The sequence below is a fragment of the Malassezia sympodialis genome, genomic scaffold (genome assembly GCF_000349305.1).
Source record: "Malassezia sympodialis ATCC 42132 genomic scaffold, msy_sf_26, whole genome shotgun sequence".
Lineage (NCBI taxonomy): Eukaryota > Fungi > Basidiomycota > Malasseziomycetes > Malasseziales > Malasseziaceae > Malassezia > Malassezia sympodialis.
Genome location: NW_017387824.1, coordinates 53,117 through 73,170, shown reverse-complemented (window position 1 = coordinate 73,170; position 20,054 = coordinate 53,117). Strand labels below are relative to the sequence as shown.

General features: G+C 51.1%; 5 protein-coding genes across 5 annotated transcripts; 3 read left to right on the top strand and 2 right to left on the bottom strand.

The window, feature by feature from the left end:
• Positions 1–538: 538 nt before the first annotated feature.
• EXG1.6 (Exo-B-1,3-glucanase (GH 5 family)-like protein) lies at positions 539–1,924 on the bottom strand (the record flags this gene model as incomplete). Its single annotated transcript, XM_018885307.1, has 2 exons — positions 539–554; positions 696–1,924. The coding sequence occupies 2 exons, from the start codon at positions 1,922–1,924 to the stop codon at positions 539–541; spliced, it is 1,245 nt and encodes a 414-aa protein (XP_018741881.1).
• Positions 1,925–3,692: 1,768 nt separating this feature from the next.
• On the top strand, positions 3,693–5,210 carry MSY001_3406 (uncharacterized protein; the record flags this gene model as incomplete). Its single annotated transcript, XM_018885306.1, has 1 exon — positions 3,693–5,210. One exon carries the CDS (start codon positions 3,693–3,695, stop codon positions 5,208–5,210), a length of 1,518 nt encoding a protein of 505 aa, XP_018741880.1.
• A 3,614-nt stretch (positions 5,211–8,824) lies between these two features.
• On the top strand, positions 8,825–10,848 carry MSY001_3405 (uncharacterized protein; the record flags this gene model as incomplete). The annotated part of the gene is made up of 2 exons (XM_018885305.1): positions 8,825–8,866; positions 8,890–10,848. 2 exons carry the CDS (start codon positions 8,825–8,827, stop codon positions 10,846–10,848), a joined length of 2,001 nt encoding a protein of 666 aa, XP_018741879.1.
• Positions 10,849–11,786: 938 nt separating this feature from the next.
• MSY001_3404 (uncharacterized protein) lies at positions 11,787–15,005 on the top strand (the record flags this gene model as incomplete). Its single annotated transcript, XM_018885304.1, has 2 exons — positions 11,787–11,838; positions 11,890–15,005. The coding sequence occupies 2 exons, from the start codon at positions 11,787–11,789 to the stop codon at positions 15,003–15,005; spliced, it is 3,168 nt and encodes a 1,055-aa protein (XP_018741878.1).
• Positions 15,006–15,009: 4 nt separating this feature from the next.
• MSY001_3403 (uncharacterized protein) lies at positions 15,010–16,398 on the bottom strand (the record flags this gene model as incomplete). Its single annotated transcript, XM_018885303.1, has 1 exon — positions 15,010–16,398. One exon carries the CDS (start codon positions 16,396–16,398, stop codon positions 15,010–15,012), a length of 1,389 nt encoding a protein of 462 aa, XP_018741877.1.
• Between the last annotated feature and the right edge of the window lie 3,656 nt (positions 16,399–20,054).

Below are 20,054 nucleotides of genomic sequence, written 5' to 3'. Positions count from 1 at the left end.
CTACAAAGAGAGGTTAGTCACCCAGTCTGACATTCTCATTACGGACTGCGAGGGCATCACCTATGTCTCACAGCTTCGATTACGCCAATCATGAATGCTAGACTTCGTGTAATATCCAGAGCAGTTTGTAAGAGGTAGGCATAGGGCAAATTGTTTCATATCCCACCCAAAATACTACTAAAGCCATTATGGCCGTGTGGGCATCAGAGATGCCCCCCCGGTTTAATGAGCGATTAAGTGGCATACTAACTGTCTTCTACGTAAATCGTATAGAATTGTTGAAAGAGCTTCTTAAGAAAGCACATAATTAACTTTAACTCGAAGATAGTATCGTCTCATTACAGGTAAGTCGTTACAGACAATAGGTCATATTGACCTGTAGCTCGGAGGAGATGGAGTCGAATGAGTGGAAGGAGAGGTGGTCATAAGGAACGCTGAAAAAGTTATTCGGAGATAGGGTGTGCGTCAAGTTTGAATCAAAAAGGAAGTAGCCGTCGAGTTTAAGTGCGAAGTAGAAAAGTTCGACAGTAAACACAAATTAGTCCTGGAAGTTGCTGCATTCGCGGCTCTTGTAGCTCGAAAGGGATTCTATCTTACATTGCACTTTCAGAAGACCTTTATTAAAGCCATTTTCATAGTCGCTGAAATCTCCCTGGTACGAATGGCGATTCCACATCAGCTGCATGTAATCGTACTTGAAGCCCAGCGGCGTAGATGGCTGCTGCGAAGCCAGTTTCCGGGCAATGTTCATACCGTCCTTGTATCCCTGGAAGTTCAGCTGCGATTGCCCCAGAGCAGGTATGAATGGAACATTGGGAAGATTCGAAGAATCCACAGATTGCATGCCATAACCACCGTAATTCTTAATGTACTGGCCCCACATTTTGTCAAAGCACCAGCCCCCCCACTTTTCGCAGTTCTCGTACTTGTATGACCAGAAAAACATTGCCGAAGATGCGTTGCGGTACGACTGAATCTGGGCTTGGCAAAATTCGGCTCGCTCAGCCGCATGGTTTGACTTGCTACCACTCAAGGAGCCAGGGTCCAGCGCACACGACCATTCGCCAATGACCAGACGGTTCTTCGTCGAATTCTTGAGGTTCATAAACCTATCAAAGTTGTGGCCCAGGACATTCTTCAGGATCTCGGGCTCTGGCTTGTTGCGGTTCGTAAATGTGTAATACTCATGGACATCGAACGCTGTAAAGGAATGAGAGCTCACCGACTCGGCGATGTTGGAGGGACCAGGTGGATTGCCAAAGTAGACTGGCAGGTTGGCAGCATTGCCACCAATGTCGTGGATTGCCTGGGCGGTCGTCTTGTACCACCATCCCAGACCACCCTTGTCTTCAGGCTCGTTCAGTAGTTCAATTCCAACGAAGTTGGTCACATCCTTAAGGTCATTAGCGATCCATACAAGCGCCTCTTTTGTCCGCTTTTCGTTGTTGGACTGGAAAAACTCGGTGTCAAAGCCATTGAAACCTGTGTTGGCCTTACCATTTTGAGAGCCATAGGCGCCATGCAAGTCCAATACCACACCAATCTCGTTGTCGGCGGCCATCTTGATCGCGCGGCGCACGTACTTCCAGCAGTTTTTGTAGACATCTGTCCAAGGTTCAAACGGTGTGTCTTTGGTGAACCGTGCCCCAGGTAGGTTCCAGTAGCCAATAGGAATACGGACTGCATTGATTTGGTATTCGTTGTGCATTTTGGCAAACTCGCCTGCCGTGATCCACTTGTCCCAGTGCTCCTCCAGGCGTGCACGGGCACTTTGGATACCCTGCGACGAGTTGCCATAGCCACGTAGAATTGCAAGATCTCCCTTCTCCCCATCATGCGCACATTTGTAGAGTGATGGAGAAATCCATTTTTCAGTCACGAACCAAGAGCCCAAGTTGACCCCCGACTGGAATCGGTAGCGCATCAAGTCAGCCTTCTCGCTATCAAATGGAGGGAACAACACAGGCCATGGCTCGGGAGAGTAGTCAGGGAGGATAGGACAGCTGTTGCCAACTGTGTTAGACCGAACGCTAAATGGGGAGGTCCATGGTTCATCAAAAGAAGTGGGCACAGCCGAGACTAGACAGAAGAGTAGTGGCAAGAGCCCTGCGATCTTATGGATATTAGACACCATATAGAGAAAGGGAGCACGATTGGCCACGAAGGACACACCCTTCCTTAAATAATTTTCTTCTATTTCTGTTCCAGGGCCGGCTGTCGCCAGAAAGTAATATACACGCGGGGTACTATAACGGGTCTTTTCTATCGTGTCTAGTAAACACGCGCAAAAAGATTCTATAGGTCGCCCTGACGATAGGTTAGACGGCCTGTCCGTAGTTCAGCATGCAGGTCCATTGGGTAGAACCCTTTAGACCCAAAATTGCACCTGTGTTTTCATTTACGTAGAATTGTTTCTTTCCGCTTATGGCTTCTCATGTTAAGTAAAATCGGATACACGTGCGCGATTCTTGCATTTATGTTTATGCCAAGGCTAGCGTAAATAAAGCGAACCAATCATATCATGATTCTCCACACAGAGAATCGACATCGCATATGGAAAATGAACAACGGTCAGACCCCTTCGTACATTCGCGCCTGGCCGGAAGCGGATGGAGCGCACATGCCTATACTATGGGAACAGTCTATACAAGGGATAGGCCACTAAAGGCCTATCTCAATCGGGATTGGTATCCAATACAGACCGTAAAGACGTCTTCAGCCAAGCGGTGACACGCAACAGTAAGGCTTGAGCGCTGCACTACAATAAAAGATCCCTCTTATAATCCATGAAAGATCCTATCTTCTTTTAATATGGGAAAGACGAAACGGTACATCTTCACCTTCTCGAGAGGCTTAGCACTTTAATATTAAAGATTTGAGTCACCTAAGGAAGCAGATCCTCTATCCCTCCACGTACTAGGAGCACAGCTAGGTCCTTCCCGTCTTACCGCATCATACTGTCCACCAAATCAGAGAATTATAGGAGGGAGGTCATGTAGATCTGTACTATATTTTCTGCATGCACACTCAGGTGCGCATGGTCTAGAAGTGGTGCATGGTCACATTTACGCCTTTAGTCGCGAGTGTATTCTAGCGGATAGCAGCTTGTCAGCCAGTCTCTAAATATGGCTAAGACAGGGAGAATTCAAACGGACCAATGGAAGTCCTAGAAAATTCGCTAAATACTGTCATGATTGCCATATTATTACGACACAGTGGATAGTATGCATTGGTTTTTATCACTCATAGATCTTCCTTATCCCCAATATATACACTAAGGGAGCTATGAGATGTCATTTGGGCACAGAAAGGCATTTTTAAGTAGTAATAGCTTGTCTGTCTTCATGGTTGTCCTGCAAGACTCACGAAAAGCTCGCAAGGCGCCATGACAAACCTCTCTAACCTCAGCTTCAGTTTGTAAAGTTTCATATTCTTGTGATTTTTTATTAGCTAGAAGATGTCCCAAGGTTCTTGATCGCTCATCTGCCCATTGGCAGGGTCAATTTATATGTAGCAAGGGATATATAGTGCCTGTGGGACGATCTTCGTTAGAGTCAGGTGTTCCCATTCTGATTGGATGGATTACAAAGTAGGTCCGCAGATATGAGGTACTTGAAAAAAAAGATATCCTAACCTTCCCCACCAGATAAAGCTGTTTGGCCCTTCGCGGAATCGCCCCTGTCGTCACCTATATGGCCAAAGTCGACCTGGAGTCTGTTTACGAGTGTCCAGTTATTGAGAATGATGCACCAGAACCAGAAGAAAAGGGTATCCTGGCAACCCTGACCCGTTTGGAGCGTTATCTTGATCAAAAAATTGGACTCGAGTCGGAGGCCATCGACCGGAAGCTTCCCGAGGACCGCCGACCAGTCAAATGGTACGAGGAGCTAAACATGGCACTCGTATGGGCCTCGGGTGTAATGAACCTTGCCTGCTTTGCGACAGGCTTCCTGGGATGGGAGTTTGGCCTAAGCCTGAAAGAATCGCTCCTGTGCTATATCTTTGGTACACTCATTGGCAGTTCTGCTACGGCCTACTGTGCCACGTTTGGGGCCGCCACAGGACTGCGGCAAATGTCCATCTCACGGTACAGCTTCGGTTGGTACCCTAACAAGGTGTTGGCCCTGGTCAATGCGATACAACAGATCGGCTGGTCGGCCGTAGGATGTATTACTGGCGGACTCGCACTCATTGCTGTCGCGGACGGCCATCTTTCTGTCGCTGTGGGAATTATCATTATCGCGGCCGTCGCACTTGTGATTGGAATGCTGGGTCTGCGTGTAATTCTGATGTATGAGCAGTTTGCGTGGATCGTATTCTTCGTCATCTTTATGATCATTTTTGGCGAGAGTGCCAAGTATGTGGATAACAAGACCCCGACATCTCTGTCTGGCTCTGAGTTCAGTGGGGCCATCTTGACACTGCTGGCAGTTGTCTACGGCTCCAGTGCCTCTTGGGCCACGATCGCGTCGGACTACTATGTTCATTATCCTGCCAATGTGAGCCGCGTCAAGGTTTTTATCCTCACGTCTCTGGGCCTCGCGATCCCCACATCCATCGGCATGTGCGCAGGCGCTGTCGCTGCGAGTACGCTGAATCACAATCAAGCCTGGAATGATACGTACAATAATGGAGGCATTGGCTTTCTCCTACGGGATATGCTGTATCCCATGGGATTTGCCAAGTTCCTGCTGGTGCTACTTGTTCTCTCTAGCATCAGCATCAATATCATGAATACTTACAGCGCCGCCCTGAGTATCCAGCAAATGACCCCGTTGTTAGCGCGCATTCCTCGATTTCTGTGGGCCATTGTTCTGTTTGGGATTATTATTGCACTGGGTTTGGCCGGCCGTGAGCAGCTCAATTCGTATCTGCAAAACTTCCTCAGTCTCCTGGGATACTGGTGCACAAGCTACGTGTTGATTCTATTGATGGAACATGTGTTTGTGCGTAAGGCCAATTTTGCCAACTACGACCTCGATTCATGGAACAATAGGCACGGCCTGCCTCATGGGATTGCGGCTTCAATCACATTCCTGGTCGGAGTCGTGTGCTGGGTCATGGGCATGTCAGAGTCATGGTACATCGGTCCGTTGGCTGCCAAATTTGGTGGCTCAGGGGGCGATGTATCGAACGAGTTCACTTTTGTGTTCACATGTATTGCCTATTTACCACTTCGCTATTTGGAAATCAGGTGGTTTGGAAAGTAAATGAAAGGTATTTGTACAAAATGACGTAGGTAGAAGGGTAGGGGAATGGACAGAAACGAGCGCCGCTGGGCATCCAAGTCCACTTCTGTCTTGGTTGTAACCCGGGTTTCAAACACAAAACTATCCTCTATAAGGGGTCTTTAAATGCGAAAGACCCCTTTGTAGTTAGTGCTATATCTACGTCATTTGTCTGGGTGGCAGACTGCGCCGCCTTTGCGGAAAGCATCCTGCCTTGTATTTGAGCGCAAGTCTGACATTGTGCGAATCCGAAAAGATTATCAAACCATGGGACCAGAAGTACTGAAGTTCGCTAGCAACGTCCGGTCATCGACGCCCGATGTCTTTATGCAACCGAAATCTCACGATTTATGTGGAGGCTGCGAGGTGCTTTTTGGTCAGCTGACAGATCTCAGCAACCGTTGCCACCACGAGTTGCCTGCTTCATGGATCATGCTCGTCCACGTTCCTATGCGGATGACTGGCGCTTCAAGCCGCCAAATAAATTGACATTTGTGCAAAGAATTCTCGTACACTCGTCGTTCCTTGCCCCGTCACCCCGCACGACCCAGTTTCCCCAGCCGGCCGGCAAGGTACCGGTTGTGCGTGAATGGCAGCTGCATGGGGTTATATTTCCGTGGGCGTTTGCCCCAGTACTGGTACGATGGGCAATTCAGCACTATATGCAGTGGACAGTGCCGCCCATCGCCATGTACATATTCCTGGCCGTCTACATGACCGTCTACGTAAACCACTGTCTCACGATGCTGCACGATCTATCTCGCCGGTACGGATTCTTAGATGGAAGCGCGTCACGGGATAGAATCACTCCTTCAATGGCACCACGTGTACTGTATGAGGCCATTTTGGCCATTGTGCTCCGTCCATTTGTCCTAGTCGCACTCGCCTACGACCGGCACGCGACCATGGAGGTGTCACTTTGGCTCCCTGTACAACTATTTTTCTTCACACTTGTTGCCGACTTTATCTACTATTGGGTACATCGCGCAACACACGAATTCGACATTCTGTGGAGCTTGCACTCTCTGCATCACACAATAAAGCACCCGGCGCCGTCGCTGCTGGCCTTTGCTGATACCCCCCAGGAGCTCTTTGATATCCTTGGTACAATGACGCTGGCCTATCTTTCTTACCCTCTGCGCTTCGACGAGCTGCAGATCTGGTTGCTGTACCTAGTGACGGTGGAGGCATCAGGCCACTCGGGCGTGCGCGTGTACATGCCAGGATGCTTGACGTCAGCGCTCCTGCGCTTCTGGGACTGTGAACTGGCCCTGGAAGACCACGATTTGCACCACCGCTACGGCTGGCGAGAAAGCTTCAACTACGGCAAGCAGTCGCGTCTGTGGGACACCTTCTTTGGTACATGTCTGGAGCGGGTCGAGAGCACCAAAGACAATCTCGATTGGTCGACACACGTTCTTCTTTAGTTAGGCATGTCTAAGAGTAGCTCAATCCCGGCGAGGAGCATGGCATCGTCAGACTCTGTCCACCGAGATATTCCGAAGAGAGTATTATATTCGGGAAGCGCTGCTTCACTGTCGCCGCCCGATAGGGGACCGTCTGTAGGCATTGAGGGCTCACAGCCGTTGACGACAGCGGAGGGCGCCTGCCTCGCGGCCCACATCTCCGAAGTCGTTGACCCAGTAGATAGGGTGTTCGTATCTGATGCCAACCCTTGGGTATCCATCTGCGTACCTTGGCAGAATCGACGCAATACGTCCAGAGCGGCTAGGAGATGTGAATTGACCGAGAACGACGATGGAAATGGAGCTTCGTCCAGGTAGCGAAGTGCATGGCGCAATGACTGCATAAGCTGCACCTGGCGCTGCTGCGGCATGGGGTAGTGCATCAAGATGCGCTGCAGCACCGTTGCACTTGTCAAGAGGTGCCAAAACAGGTAAGGTACACGCCGATTCGGATTCTTGGTCCGCTCTAGCTCTTCACGAACAGCGATAGAGACACGTGCACCCTCGATGCACGTTTCCACGGATAAGGATGTGTGGCCCGCCAGGATATCGGCCCCGATAAAGGGCAGGTGCAGGCGCAAGAGGCGATAGTGGATTTGCTCCTGCAGAAATAGTCGCTGGATCTTCAAATAGGGATGCTGTTGCATAATTGCCTGTAAGTCTGCATCCAAAGGGTCCTGGTCAAATTCAAAATACTTGGGTAGAGACGCTTGCACATGGCGGATCTGGCGGTCCATATGCACGGTCTCTTCGAAAGTAAGCTGATGCTTTTGCCGCAGGCTGCGCCGGCGTAGGAGGATTTCGGAGATCTCACAGATAATGCGTCCAATCTCGAGAAGAATCCGTAAATATACGGTCGGGGAGGGTCGGTTGGGATCCGCCAGCACCGTGCGTGGTAACTCTCGTAACATCAGCACCTCCTTGGGAAGCAGGGCTGCAGGAGCACTGGTCTGGTTCATCCTATCACACACGCTGTAAGTATAGTCGACATGAACCGAGCGAAACCAGTCAAAACGCAATAGAGCAGCCCAGATGATCCGCGCCAGCTCCCGCTGCGGCAGATCCATAGGAGACATTTCGTTTACCCACGGTAAATAATCAAGAATATCGTTGTTTCGCACGGTTCCGGGCGAGTCGTGTATGAGGTCATCGAGCGTGCTTCCCATGCGATTGAGTCCCATGTGCAGAGCAAGGGATATAGCTAGACGGTTCCAGATCACCACAATGGGCATTTCGCGCATGTTCAAGTACTTGATCGAGAGGATGCTGAAGTTTTGCAGTGTCCACAGTGTAGGTTCCATAATTATGTTGGAATTTTGGAAGAAAAAGATCCCCGCATCATGCCATGCATTGATGCGCGCCTCAATGTCTTCTGGATCCTGGGTATCGCTGATTCGACGTGCCTGTACTTCGGCGATATCCATCATGCTCGAGGCAGCATACAAGATGCCAAAGAGCAAAGCAAGCAGCCCATAATTTCGTGCATCCGCCCAGAAGACTGACTCAATCGCCTTGGCAGGCTCATCGGCGCCCAGTGATCCCACAATGTGGTGGACCGTGTCGAGGTGCTTGGGTTCGGGAAGTGAACTGGCTTGAGAGAGGCCCAGGTGTGTGAACAGCAAGTCCATATGTATTTTCAGGATTCCCTCACTCACAAAGCCATAGAGGGGATCAATCTCATTCACGTAATAATGGATCAGGTCCTCCAGCGTCGAGCGCGAAGGCAGTAGGTCCAGGTAGGGCTGAACACACTCAGCCCACGCGGCGCGGTCTTTGCTGTACATTATAGTCAGCTGCGACAAGCCAAAGATGGGTAGGTTGGTTGGCATATACAGTGGCACAGCGTCTTGTGGCTCCTTCCATCGGGTGGCCGTCTCATCCCGCTCATCGCCCCAGCGACACTGGTGCTGCAACCCTCGCCGCACGCAGCTAGAGCACGCCGGTACTTTCCGGTCACATCGAATTTTTCGAGTGCGGCAAGGAATGCAGCTGACGTGTTTGCGTGCACGCCGCCTCTTGGTCCCCGGAGGCTCACGCCGGTCCTCGGCCATGCACACGGAGCGGCTCAACTAGATGGCCTCCACAGTTAGCCTTAACTACTCCACACCAAATTTTCTGCCGTCGCCGGCGATGGGCACCAAACGCAAGGCGACGCCGGCCACTGACTTTACCGTACGTGCGCATGCTAACTCTAGAAAACCAAGAAGAAGCTTGGAAAGGGAAAGCAATTGAGCAGTAATGCTACGGATACATCGTTTAAGGCGAAAACCATCGCCATGCCACAGCAGTCGATTCTGTTGGACCGCACGCAGAGCGTGACGACGCGGCGAAGGCAGACACTCTCGGACCTCGTGCAGAATACCCGGCACCATGCACCTGGAGTGAGAAAAGATGCAGTGCTTGGCATGCTCGAGTTAATTACCACGTACGAGGGCCTACTGCAGGCGGAGACCACGACTCTGTTGAACAGTGTGCTGCCTCTCCTGAGCGATATTGACGTGCATGTGCGAGCAGCCGTCGCACGATACCTGCGCACGCTCCTCGATCAGATGAGCATGGAAATGTTCGCACCCTATGCTGCGCCCATGCTCCTGCTCACGACATCTGCCATGTCACACATCGCCATGGCCGTGCGCCTGGACGCGCTGGGCGTACTGGCGCTCCTTCTCGATAAGGTGGGTCCTTTGGCTACAGATGGCTGGGAGAGCGGCTTAGATACCTCCGTGGCCGCAGACCGGCATGGGCAGCGCATCCTAATGGCTTTTTTCGCGATGCTGGGCGTCGCTGCCGAAGCCCAACGTGCCAAGGCAGGCATCACGACGAAAAAGTCGACCGCCTCGATTGAATTGCCGCCTGCCGATCGCCTCAAGGTCCTGCGGGCGCTGCGCCATTTTTTGCGTGTCGCTACGGACGACACACCTATGCCCCGTATGCCTATGTGGTGCTTCCACGCCACATTCCCATCGCCTGGCCGTCTCGAGCACTTTCTGCAGCTCTTTGCCAAGGCGCCCCCCGCTGGCCCTCTCTCTTGGGTGGAGCAGAGCATGCCCTCGGTCACCACCGAGAGCCTGTGCGAGGCGCTTTTAGCCGGAGCACGCACAGAGCGAGTTAACTCATCCCGTGCGCTTGAGAGCGCGTATGAGCGACTGGCACATATCTTGCATGCCTCGCTGCTGGCCACGCTCTTAGACTCCCTACCCAATGTTGTTTCGCCGGATGGGTCGCTCTCGTCCGTGCATGCCGACCTTGTGACGGCCATCCTCGACGTGTACCTGGTGCTCTGGCGCCGAATCGTGGCAGCCTACTTGTCGGCCAGTGCGACGCAACGCCCGCTGAGCCCCGAAGCAGCATGTGCTCAGCAGGAGCAGCTGCTCGGATACCTTGCGCCGCATTTTCCCGCTGCGACGGGCAGTTCGGACAGCGCTCTGGTGCGATTGAATGGGGTGTACTGCGAAATGGTCGCACTGGCCACCGTCCTATCACAGAAGAGGTCGCCCACATCTAGGAACAAGGCACAAATGCATCTGGAGCCGGCCCTGGCCTATTTGGTATCGCTTCTCTCCACTGACGACCGACTATCCGACGAGTTGTACGAGACGCTGTTGCCTACTTTCTGGCTCTTTGTGACGACGCCTACCGAGGGCTCTGCCGATCTGCTCTCGGCATTGCTGTCGCATTTCCAGCGCTTGCACATGTCACCCCTTAAAGCACAAGCGTTCCATGTCCTCGCGCGCCTGTCCCTTTTACATACCTATGGGCCAGACCCCGCGAGCCTCGTCGCGATCCACCATGCGCAGGTCCGTGGTGCATGGCAAGCATGGTTGCTGGCCCTCCCGCGGATGCTTTGGGAAGCTTCGACGCAGGCTGTGTCTACGCGCGCTACGCCTGAGGCCGCGGAAGGGGCTCTGGAGCTGATTACACACATGATTGAGTTTCTTCGTCTCGTCACGCTCCAGGCGGACGGTGTGGTATTTGATCATGCTGTGCTCAGAAAGCTGGAGCCCCAGATGCAGCCGCTATTCTCTGTGCGCCATCCAAAGCGCGGTATGGTGCCAGGACCCCTCCATAAGTTGCCCACACATGTGCAGCATATGGCGCGTGCCCTTGCTGGCAAGAATGAGGCTTTGCCGTCGAGTAATGCATCTAGTCCATGATAATAGGATCCTCCCATGTTCCGCGCCCACGTAGCACAGGCTCATCGTCATCACTATCCAGGACCTCAATTGCGACCTGTTCACCTTGCATCTCAGCAAGAACTTCATCCACTTCGTCCTGCGAGGCAGATGCACATGTCTTGGCATCTTGTTGGCGGCGGAGAGCTGCCTCAGCGGCCAAGTCGCGCATGGGCACGGACGATGGCACCGGCGTGCCGCCCAGGCGCACGGGCGGCACTTGGCGGCGCACAGCCGCCTCAGCTGCAAGACGCCGCCGATCTTCGTACGTGCTTGGGAGCGAGCGTCGATGCCCACCAAGTGTCGCACCGGCCGACAGAAATCCTGCGCCAGGCCAGTAGCCAAGGCGCTGGGCACTCTCGTACTCGCTCGTGAGCGATCGTAGTGCCTCATAAAATTGGGTATCGTGAGGGCCACGCACGTTGTGTCTGTGTCAGATACGCCAACCTACGCTAGCTCATGCAACATGCTGTCCGTAAGCCAGGTCCACGTACGTGCGGAGGATCTCTTCGCGAGAAAGAAAGACTGTTGGATCGGCACTGTCTCGTAGGCGCAGGCAGATCTTCTGCCCTTGATTGTAGTTAAGTCCTAGCAGATTCGATTTGCGTGGGTATATCTCCGCGAGGATGGGCAACCCTGTATAAGTATCGCCAACGTACGCCAACCACGAAGCTGGATCAGCGTCTTGACGCTCTGGCCAATGTCCTTCAGCAGCGAAATGGCTTTTTCGGACCCAGGCTTTCGAAGTGCCACATACTTCTGGATCACACCACCAGGGTGCTCTTCGTGTAGGACTGGCACCCACGCACCTCGCCCCCGAACTGGCATGCCCAAGCAAGGTAAGGAGCCATAGTGGTGGATCGGCCGAACCTCCACATACGCGTCGCGTCGCGTCGCAGACACATCCGCTTCGCCCCACCATGGCGCGCCCTCGACGGAGTGCCGCGATTGCGGCGCATCGGGCCTTGGCAGGTACGTAGGCGATACTAACTGGAGAACCAAGTGACACCGAAGAAGAGGAAGTGGATACACCGCCATTGCCGACCAAACGCGGGCGGCAAACGACCACGTTTGACTCGGACTCGTCCCTGTCGGACCTGAGTGAGGAGGAGGCACCGCAGCCCGCGCCAAAACGCTCACGGACCAGGAAAACGGTTGAATATGCACCAGATGTCTCAGAAACTAGTGACAGTGAGCTCTTCCAGGCTGTCCTCGCTGCCGAAGGACTGGACGAGGCAGCCGAGAACTGGGTCATGGCATTCCAGGCGGAAGCATCCGAGGCTCTAGCTGACCTCATCCGCTTTCTCCTGCGTCTTTGCGGGTGCAATGCTACCGTGCCACAAGAAAAGGTCACAGACACGGAGCAATTGGATGCTCAGGTCGAGACCCTGCAGGACGAAGTGGCACAGCATGCTCAGGCAGCTTACCCTATCGTGTCGCGGGCCAAGCCCCTTCGAGGTGTTCGGAAACATGCTGCCTACCTGGTTGAAAAGCTGCTAGAAGATGCTGCAGAAGCAGATATCCTGGGCGAAGAAGACTTTCTTGACGTCTGGCAGCAGTGGCTCGTCGCATTGTCCGTATCGTCACTGCGCTCGTTCCGCCACACGGCCACAGTAGTGGCCCTCTGGACTATCAGCGCACTTTCAGCCCAGCTGGAGCAGACCCGCGAGCAGTATGATGTGGCAGTCCGCCAGCGTGACGCCGAGGCCCAGCGGAGCAGCAGCAACCGCACCCGCCTAGCCCACACAGCAGAGAAGATGGAGCAGCTCGATGCTCTACGAGACACGCTCGATGCCAACCTAGACGCACTCGTGAACCAGGTGTTTTCGCCACGCTCCCGCGACTTTGACGCTGCTATCCGGCTTGATTGCATCGAGCAGTTGGGCTCCTGGATGAGAGGATTCCCCGGCCAGTACTTGCAAACGTTTTACTTTCGCCATATTGGTACAGCACTGTCCGACCCTGATGTCCATGTGCGACTACAGACGCTGCGTGCTGTGCATAGCGTCTGCACATCAGATCGGGTCATCCAACTTGTGCCGCTAGCAGAAGCCCACAAAGCACGTATGGTCGAAATGGCCCTGTATGATATCGACTTGGCAGTGCGGACGACGGCCTTTTCTGTGCTAGAGTGTTTCAACGCACACGAAATGCTCAGCAACGACGATCGCGCAGCACTTGCAGTGCATGTTTTTGATCTCGAACCGCGGATCCGTCTCGCTGCTGCGTCCTTCCTCAACGGCTTGCTTGAACACAAGGTGGCATCTGCATGTGAGTCGGGGCAAGAGTCCGAATCCCATATACGCGTTCAGTGTCTTGTCTCACTCCTCGTACAGTATGATCAGGCTCTAGAGCACGACTCAGAGTCTCTCGATGCCATGGATTTGGCCATAGTCCAGCCAAGTCTGGGCCGCAAGTCTGTGGCGCTCGAAGCCCTCTGGGAGACGAATGAGAAACTGCATGCATGGCAGCCTTATCTGGATGTACTCGTGGGAGACACGCAGACAGAGCTAACGGCCGAGGAGGAGGGTGCTGCGGTCGAGTTGCTGGCCATGACAGTACGGCTCGTCAAGGAACACGACGAAGAGGCTTGGTCCGCATGCAGCGTCGCTCTGGTGGACGCTCTACCGAAGCTACTGTCCAAGTACTCCGCCGATGCACCGCGAATGGCCGATCTTCTTCAAATCGTGCCCGCTATGGACTTGGAAGTGTACCACGAAACGAGGGATATGGCAGCCTTTGAGTCGCTTTGGGAAGACCTCTGTGCATATTTCAATCGCCATATGGAGCCCAATGTACTGCAGCACGCGGCCTCTGCTATTCACTTGTTGTCCGCTGCACCTGCCGCTATGACGACAGCCTCATCGCGCTTGTTAAGTCTCAAGGAAAGCGTGCTTAGTCGGCTGCAAGACACCTTGCATCAGCGTCAGATTGCCACAACCGTGTTCAGCGAAGATGACGTGCACAATTTGCAAGCAAGCCTTACCCGGCTCCATGCGCTTCTCAAAACCATGGATGCCAGCCCTTTGCTTGAAGACGAGGCCCTCTGGGAGAGCGTTCTTGCCCTTGCCCGTCGCGGCCGTCTCGACTATACAAATGAGCTTCCCTTTGTTCGCCTAGCTCTCGAATCACTTGCCCTGGATGTTCTGTGGCGCACGAAAGAAGCCTTGTATTCACCCGCGTCGATGCCCATCGTATTAGAGCGTCGGGACGCTGTGCTGGAAGTTGCCCGTGTATTTTTGGAGCAGGAAACGCAAGCTCAAAGTGCGGCCGTACAAGTCTGTCTATTGCTGTATACGCTCTTTGGCACGATGCAAGACAGTGACGTGCAGCTGATTTGTCCCCCGGACGTACAGCAGCGATGTGCCTCCGTGGTGAGTCGCGAGTTGCACAACCTAGTGGAGCCCTTTCATGAATATAACGCGCCTCGCGGCCGGAAGCAGCCTGTGGCAAGTGTTCCCCCTGCCCTGTTAGCCAAAGACTTGTACCTAATCTCCCTCACGTCCACGTTGGTGGCCGCCATCCGGGCAGGGGCGCTACATATTTCTCATGCTGCGCCGGTTCTGGCTCACTACGCCTGGCTCAGTGCCGACTTTGACGCATTGTGTCATGAACTTGTTGCCGTAATGCGTGACGATGCTTTGCATGCGGACCGTGCGTGGGCCGTGTGCGAAACGGTACTGGAAGCCCTCAAAGGCAGTTTTGTGCTTGTGCAGCAGTACAAGGATGAGGCCAGTGAGACACATTTCGTCGCTCTCGCGCGGCAACTGGCGAATACGACAATGATCCGCGGGTCGGGCTTCTCTGTCGTCCAGGCCGTCGAGGCCAACGCTATGGTGACCCTCCATGTCGCTGCCATGCAGCAAATCATCCAAAATTGGCAGGCGGCAGAAGAAGATCCTACGCCTGTTCTTGTTTTCTTTAAGGGCATGGCCCAATTGCTAGGCACCATGACACCGGTGGATGCGATGAAGGTCCATTCGACGTTGCACCAGCGCTTCGCTGCGGCCAATATCGTCCCAGTGCCTGGTGCCAAGGGTTGGGATCCCTACCACAACTATGAAAAGCGGCTCTTGCATTTGGCTGCCAAGGACCCGAGCTTGGTGCAGGAAGCGGCTCAATACAGTGTACCTACATAGCATGCTAACCACCGAGCTTAAGCGAAGAGAATGTAGGGCGAAGCAATGAGAGAATGCTCTGCTCCACTCTTGCAAGATGAGATGCGTCCTCTGCCTTTTCTGCATGACCATCAGTCTCACCTGTCTCTTGTAGCTGCATGTCAGGATAAGCGCTGCGCCGTCGGAATTCGATGCGTGCCGAATTGTTGCCACTTGCGATTTTGTCCATAATGGCAGGAAGTTCATCATCGTTATAATAGACGATCTGCACAGGAAGGCCTTGATCATTCAACTCGATAATAGGGGAGGAGCTGCGATGTGGCGCAGCTGTGTTGGCAGAGGCTGTACCCACGTTGGATTCTACACCAGCGGCGTCAGTGGTCGCAGATTTTGTAAATATATCCCTTTTTCCATCGTCAGGCACATCTTCCGTGCTACTCAGCGTGTGGGTATCGTCGTCATCAAAGCCATCCAGGCGATGAAAGGATGCGTTGGCAAGGGATAGAGGTGGAATGGACTTCAAGACTGGCTTCGCCGACCGGGCCTCCATGAAAAGAGCCCGGCTATCTTGCTCCGACGAAAGCGGATCAGCCGCGACAGTATCACGACGGGATACCACACTAATGTCACTGGTTCGCTTATCAGGCGAATCCACCTCGCTGTATATGCTAGACCGATCATTCAAACCAGCCACCACTTGCCAAATCGGGTTGTTAGTAGTGCCAATAGGCTGAGAAGGCCGGCTAATCTTCGAACGCGAAGGATCAGCAAAGTATTGGCTGGTCACAGCAGCCCTCGAACGCATCGGAACTTCCTCTTTGAACTTGTCGTTCGTAGGTGTACGATTCACGCTTGTGTCATCCTCCCTAGTTTTGGCAAAATACATATCATACACACTGTCTCCATGCGATTTGCGAGGTGTCGAGGATATTGCGTTGGTATGTACCTGTGCATCCACCAAAGAGTATCTTTGGTCAGTAGCGACAGAGATGCGATGATTCTGATGGGTGTCAAGAGATGGCTCGTCAAATGACGGGAAAGTTATGACTTCCCCGTTAATAATGGTTGATGTATGTGAAATACGGTCGAGGTCCTGAGGAGTTCGTTGATATGCCGGTAATGAGTTTGCATTGTGCGATGGGGCCCCTGGCACAGGTTTGGAGGGAGATGAAACTGGATTCTTGGACGAAACATGACTCCCCCCACTCTCTGTCGGTGGCATGGGGCTCTTTCGCCTAATAGAATGAGTTTTAGCATTGACACTGGAAGAGGGCATCGAGACAGGTGTAGGAACCGGACCAACACGTAACTCCGTCGACATATCGGAGGCTGCGGACTGTGTCTGAACTTTAGTACTGAGCGATGTGGAAACGTCCGGGACAATATCCTGGGTAGATTGAGAATGAGAATCCATGGGGTATATAGAATTGTTAATAGAAGGCATAGCCTGTGATGTGCTCTCTTCATGGGGAAGAGTTGGGAGCGCATGGTCCAAGCGTTGAGAAAAGGCTGGTGCATGGGACTGAACATACATGATAGGACCTGGCTCCTTTCCAAAAGGTGCAAACTCCGTAGAATGGCCACTAGAGCGACCATCTGTTAAGGCAGAGACTGGTTGGACCAACGAGTGGGACGAATGAGTCAAATGGTTAGATCCAGCAGTATGTCTGGAACCTTGGCTTTCTCGGCTATGCGCAGACGTTCGGAAATCGGACGCACCAGCGATGTAGCTGGGATTTGATGGCATCGAACTAGTCTCGGGTGCACGCTGAGTAGACATAACCGTATATTCAGATGTATCATCAAAGGAGAAATGTGACTGGTCTTCCTGGTTAAATGGTACATTTGTTTGCGGTAGGTGCACAAGGTCAATAGTATTGTCCATATTTTGGGTCGTAGACACTAAATGGGGATTAGAAATAGCGCGCTTGAGTGACTTTTTAGATTTGCGCCGAGACAAGGACCTGGTCCATTTCAAGCTCGTGCTTGAGTCCCTGCGAATCAGCGTTTTGGCGGGCTTTAACGCCTCAGTAAGAAGTTGAGTCTTTTGAATTGCATCTTCATGTACCGCACCGGGGTATTTGGGCTCCGAGCTCGTTGATAAGTCAGGACTTAGTGTGCCCATTCCCCCGGAAGAGAAACTATTGTTGTTGCGATAGTTCGACATGGAGATAGCAGGGACACTCTTCGAACCGATATCCTCTTGCATGTTGCTCGGAGCCCGAACAGGATGCCGAGCACTTGAATAGAGAGCATGAGCATAGCGTGGTTGCGAGGGAGATGACACGGCAACGTTGCTCCTCCGATACGATTCACCAACGATAAAAAAGTATGCATTCTCAAGAGCAAGCACCATGCGGCTAATCGACTCTGACTGCATTGAAGTATACAGTGATGGTTTCCGAGAGCCACCAGTAGGAGTCTGTGTCGGAGATAATGGCTGGCCCAGGTTCATGTAGCCAGAACTACCCCGGAGCACCGTTTTCACAATTTGCTCTACACCTCGGCGTAAATTCTCACGGAAGACACCGAGCTCCCATTTTTCATGGCTTATGTTGAAGGAGCCAAAGCCATCCGTACCACCCTGGCCATATATGCTGTCAAATCCAGCGTTGACATGTTGCAAGTGTTGCTGCAATCGCTGGATCACAACGAATTCTTCATTCACGGACAAACAGGCATTTCCGTAAGAACCATTGTTATAAGGAGATGTTCTCTGCATATGCAGCACATTTTGAAGAGTAGTAATAGGAATCTCCTGCCCATCAGGGGCTAACAACAAAGATGCAAGCCCTCTATAAAGGCTAAAATGCATAGCAGAAGTATATCCCTAGGGGTGAAAGAAAAGAGCAACAAAGTAAGGGACGACGTAAAGGCGTAGATGAATTAAGATAAACAACTCAAAACAAGCTAAACCGTGTATAATGAAGTCGATCAAGACCTAGACCAAGGATACAACCGCAAGCGAAAGAACACATAGGCGCACGGGCTGACAAAAGAGTGATTAGTAACGATTATGAATAAGTAAATATATAAGACAAACTATAATAGCTTATTAGATACAGAAATTATATATTTTATAGAAAATATATGAATAGAAAAGAAATAAAAGATAGAAAGATAAAAGATAGAAATTAAATTGAAAATAATAAAAACATAATAAATTAATATTAAGAAAATAAAAGCGAATTGATCGCGTGATGATGTTTAAAAAGGAAGCATGAGATATTGGCACCAATGGTATATATTCGTAATGAAATCATATAAAATATTCGATGTCTTATATATTTAACATTAATATGATATAAATCATTTGATGAAATGTAAAAATAAACGTGATTAGAATTTTACTTTGTTTAATTTATAAATAATTGAATTTTTATTCATTTTTTCATAGCTATCTCAATGTTTCAATTTTTGCTTTCTATAGATATTGTTTATATAAATTTTATTTTGTTCTGTTTTATGCTGTTATCAGTTCTGTTTTATTAGTCATCTGTGTTAATTGACCCTGCATGTCAACACAAGAACTCTGTTCCCATCATCGGGTTTGCTGATGGTGGCCATAGTATATGAATGCTTGGCTGCCTTGAGCCTCGTTCGGAGACTCCAATTTGAATTTTCTCGTTTTCAGTATGAGGAGAACACTGAAGAGCGTGAGACTTGCACACCGAAGGAGGCACTGTTGACCTTTATGCAACGCTTGTGTGGTCATTGCTGGAATGCTGTTGGAGGACCGCGGAAACCTGGTATGCTCACTGGGATATGTATGGCAGTTGCAGCACAGTCTATGCCACTCCCTTCGAATGAATCGTTGATGCAACACTGTATGACCAATGAACCTTTCCGTGATGTGATTGCTAGTCTACCAGCAAACTATGCTCTGTCGTTATTGCCTTTCGTAACAATGCGTCTGTTATGCTCAAGTCCAGACTCTTCTCTCCGTTATTCACTGTTAGAGACGAATTTCCCCGCTCATCTGATGAGTTTCCTAGTTTCTAATGATGCTTTATGTGAGGTATGCGAAACAAATCTTTACTTACCTTAGGCCCAAGCCTGGTTGCATTTGTGGATTTCATTCTTGCTCAAAAATGGCCCTGATCAAATGATCCAAAAGAAAGCATACTTTTCTGATATGAATTCTAAAACGAAGAAATGGGTAAGGGAAAGTTTACAAGAATACTTAAAGACTCTGGCGATGAGACCATTTGCCTGGCTTCACCCAGACATACTTCATTTATATAAAGACAACTTATTTGACCCGGTAAATACCTCAGAGGATGTTATTTCTGGAACCAGATCGATTTTAACCGGCCTTTTGGAAGCTTTGCCGAGTTCGAACACAAGTCACATTGAGGGTATACCCTTACCATTGTTTTATGATCGGATGGCCAGAGAAATTTCCCAGAGGATACGCAGTATGTGGCTCAAAAGCAAGTCCTCAACTTCACAAGCTTCCAAGCATAAGTTGCAACAGTATATCATGGCAATGACCGAATGCGTTTGTGAGCAGGCTCTATTTCGCCATACTCAACTAACGGTGGTTGCAATTGAACTGGGGATTCTTTCAATGATCTTAGCCAGTATGCAAAAAGACACGGTCTCGCCCCTACAAATTTTGCGTGACCAAGAATGCTATGTGTGTAAGATGCGAGGTTATGAATATACTACCCATCGGAAAGTCATCTCGATGATTCTTCGTTTATACCAAAACCAAGAAGATGTAAACTTGCAGTCAGTGACTGATTCTCCCCAAAGCTCTCCCTTGTGTGCTTTGAGCGCTGAAGGTTTGGATTTAGGCCACACCTTCCTGCTTGTGTCGAAAATGATGCAGTGGCATGATTTAGCTCTTCCTGAAGCTCAAGCTTTGTCTGTATGCTCAGAATGGCTGGTGTCTACAGAAATGCCATGTACGGCTGATTTTTTCAAGAAACTATCAGCATTACAAACCAATGCTGAAGATCGCGCCATCAAGAATATGTACGCAACAAACTCCAAAAAGCAGTCCAACTATATCTATGATGATGTGATGGATGCATGGGTCTGTGTGAAAAGCAACTCAGATGCTAA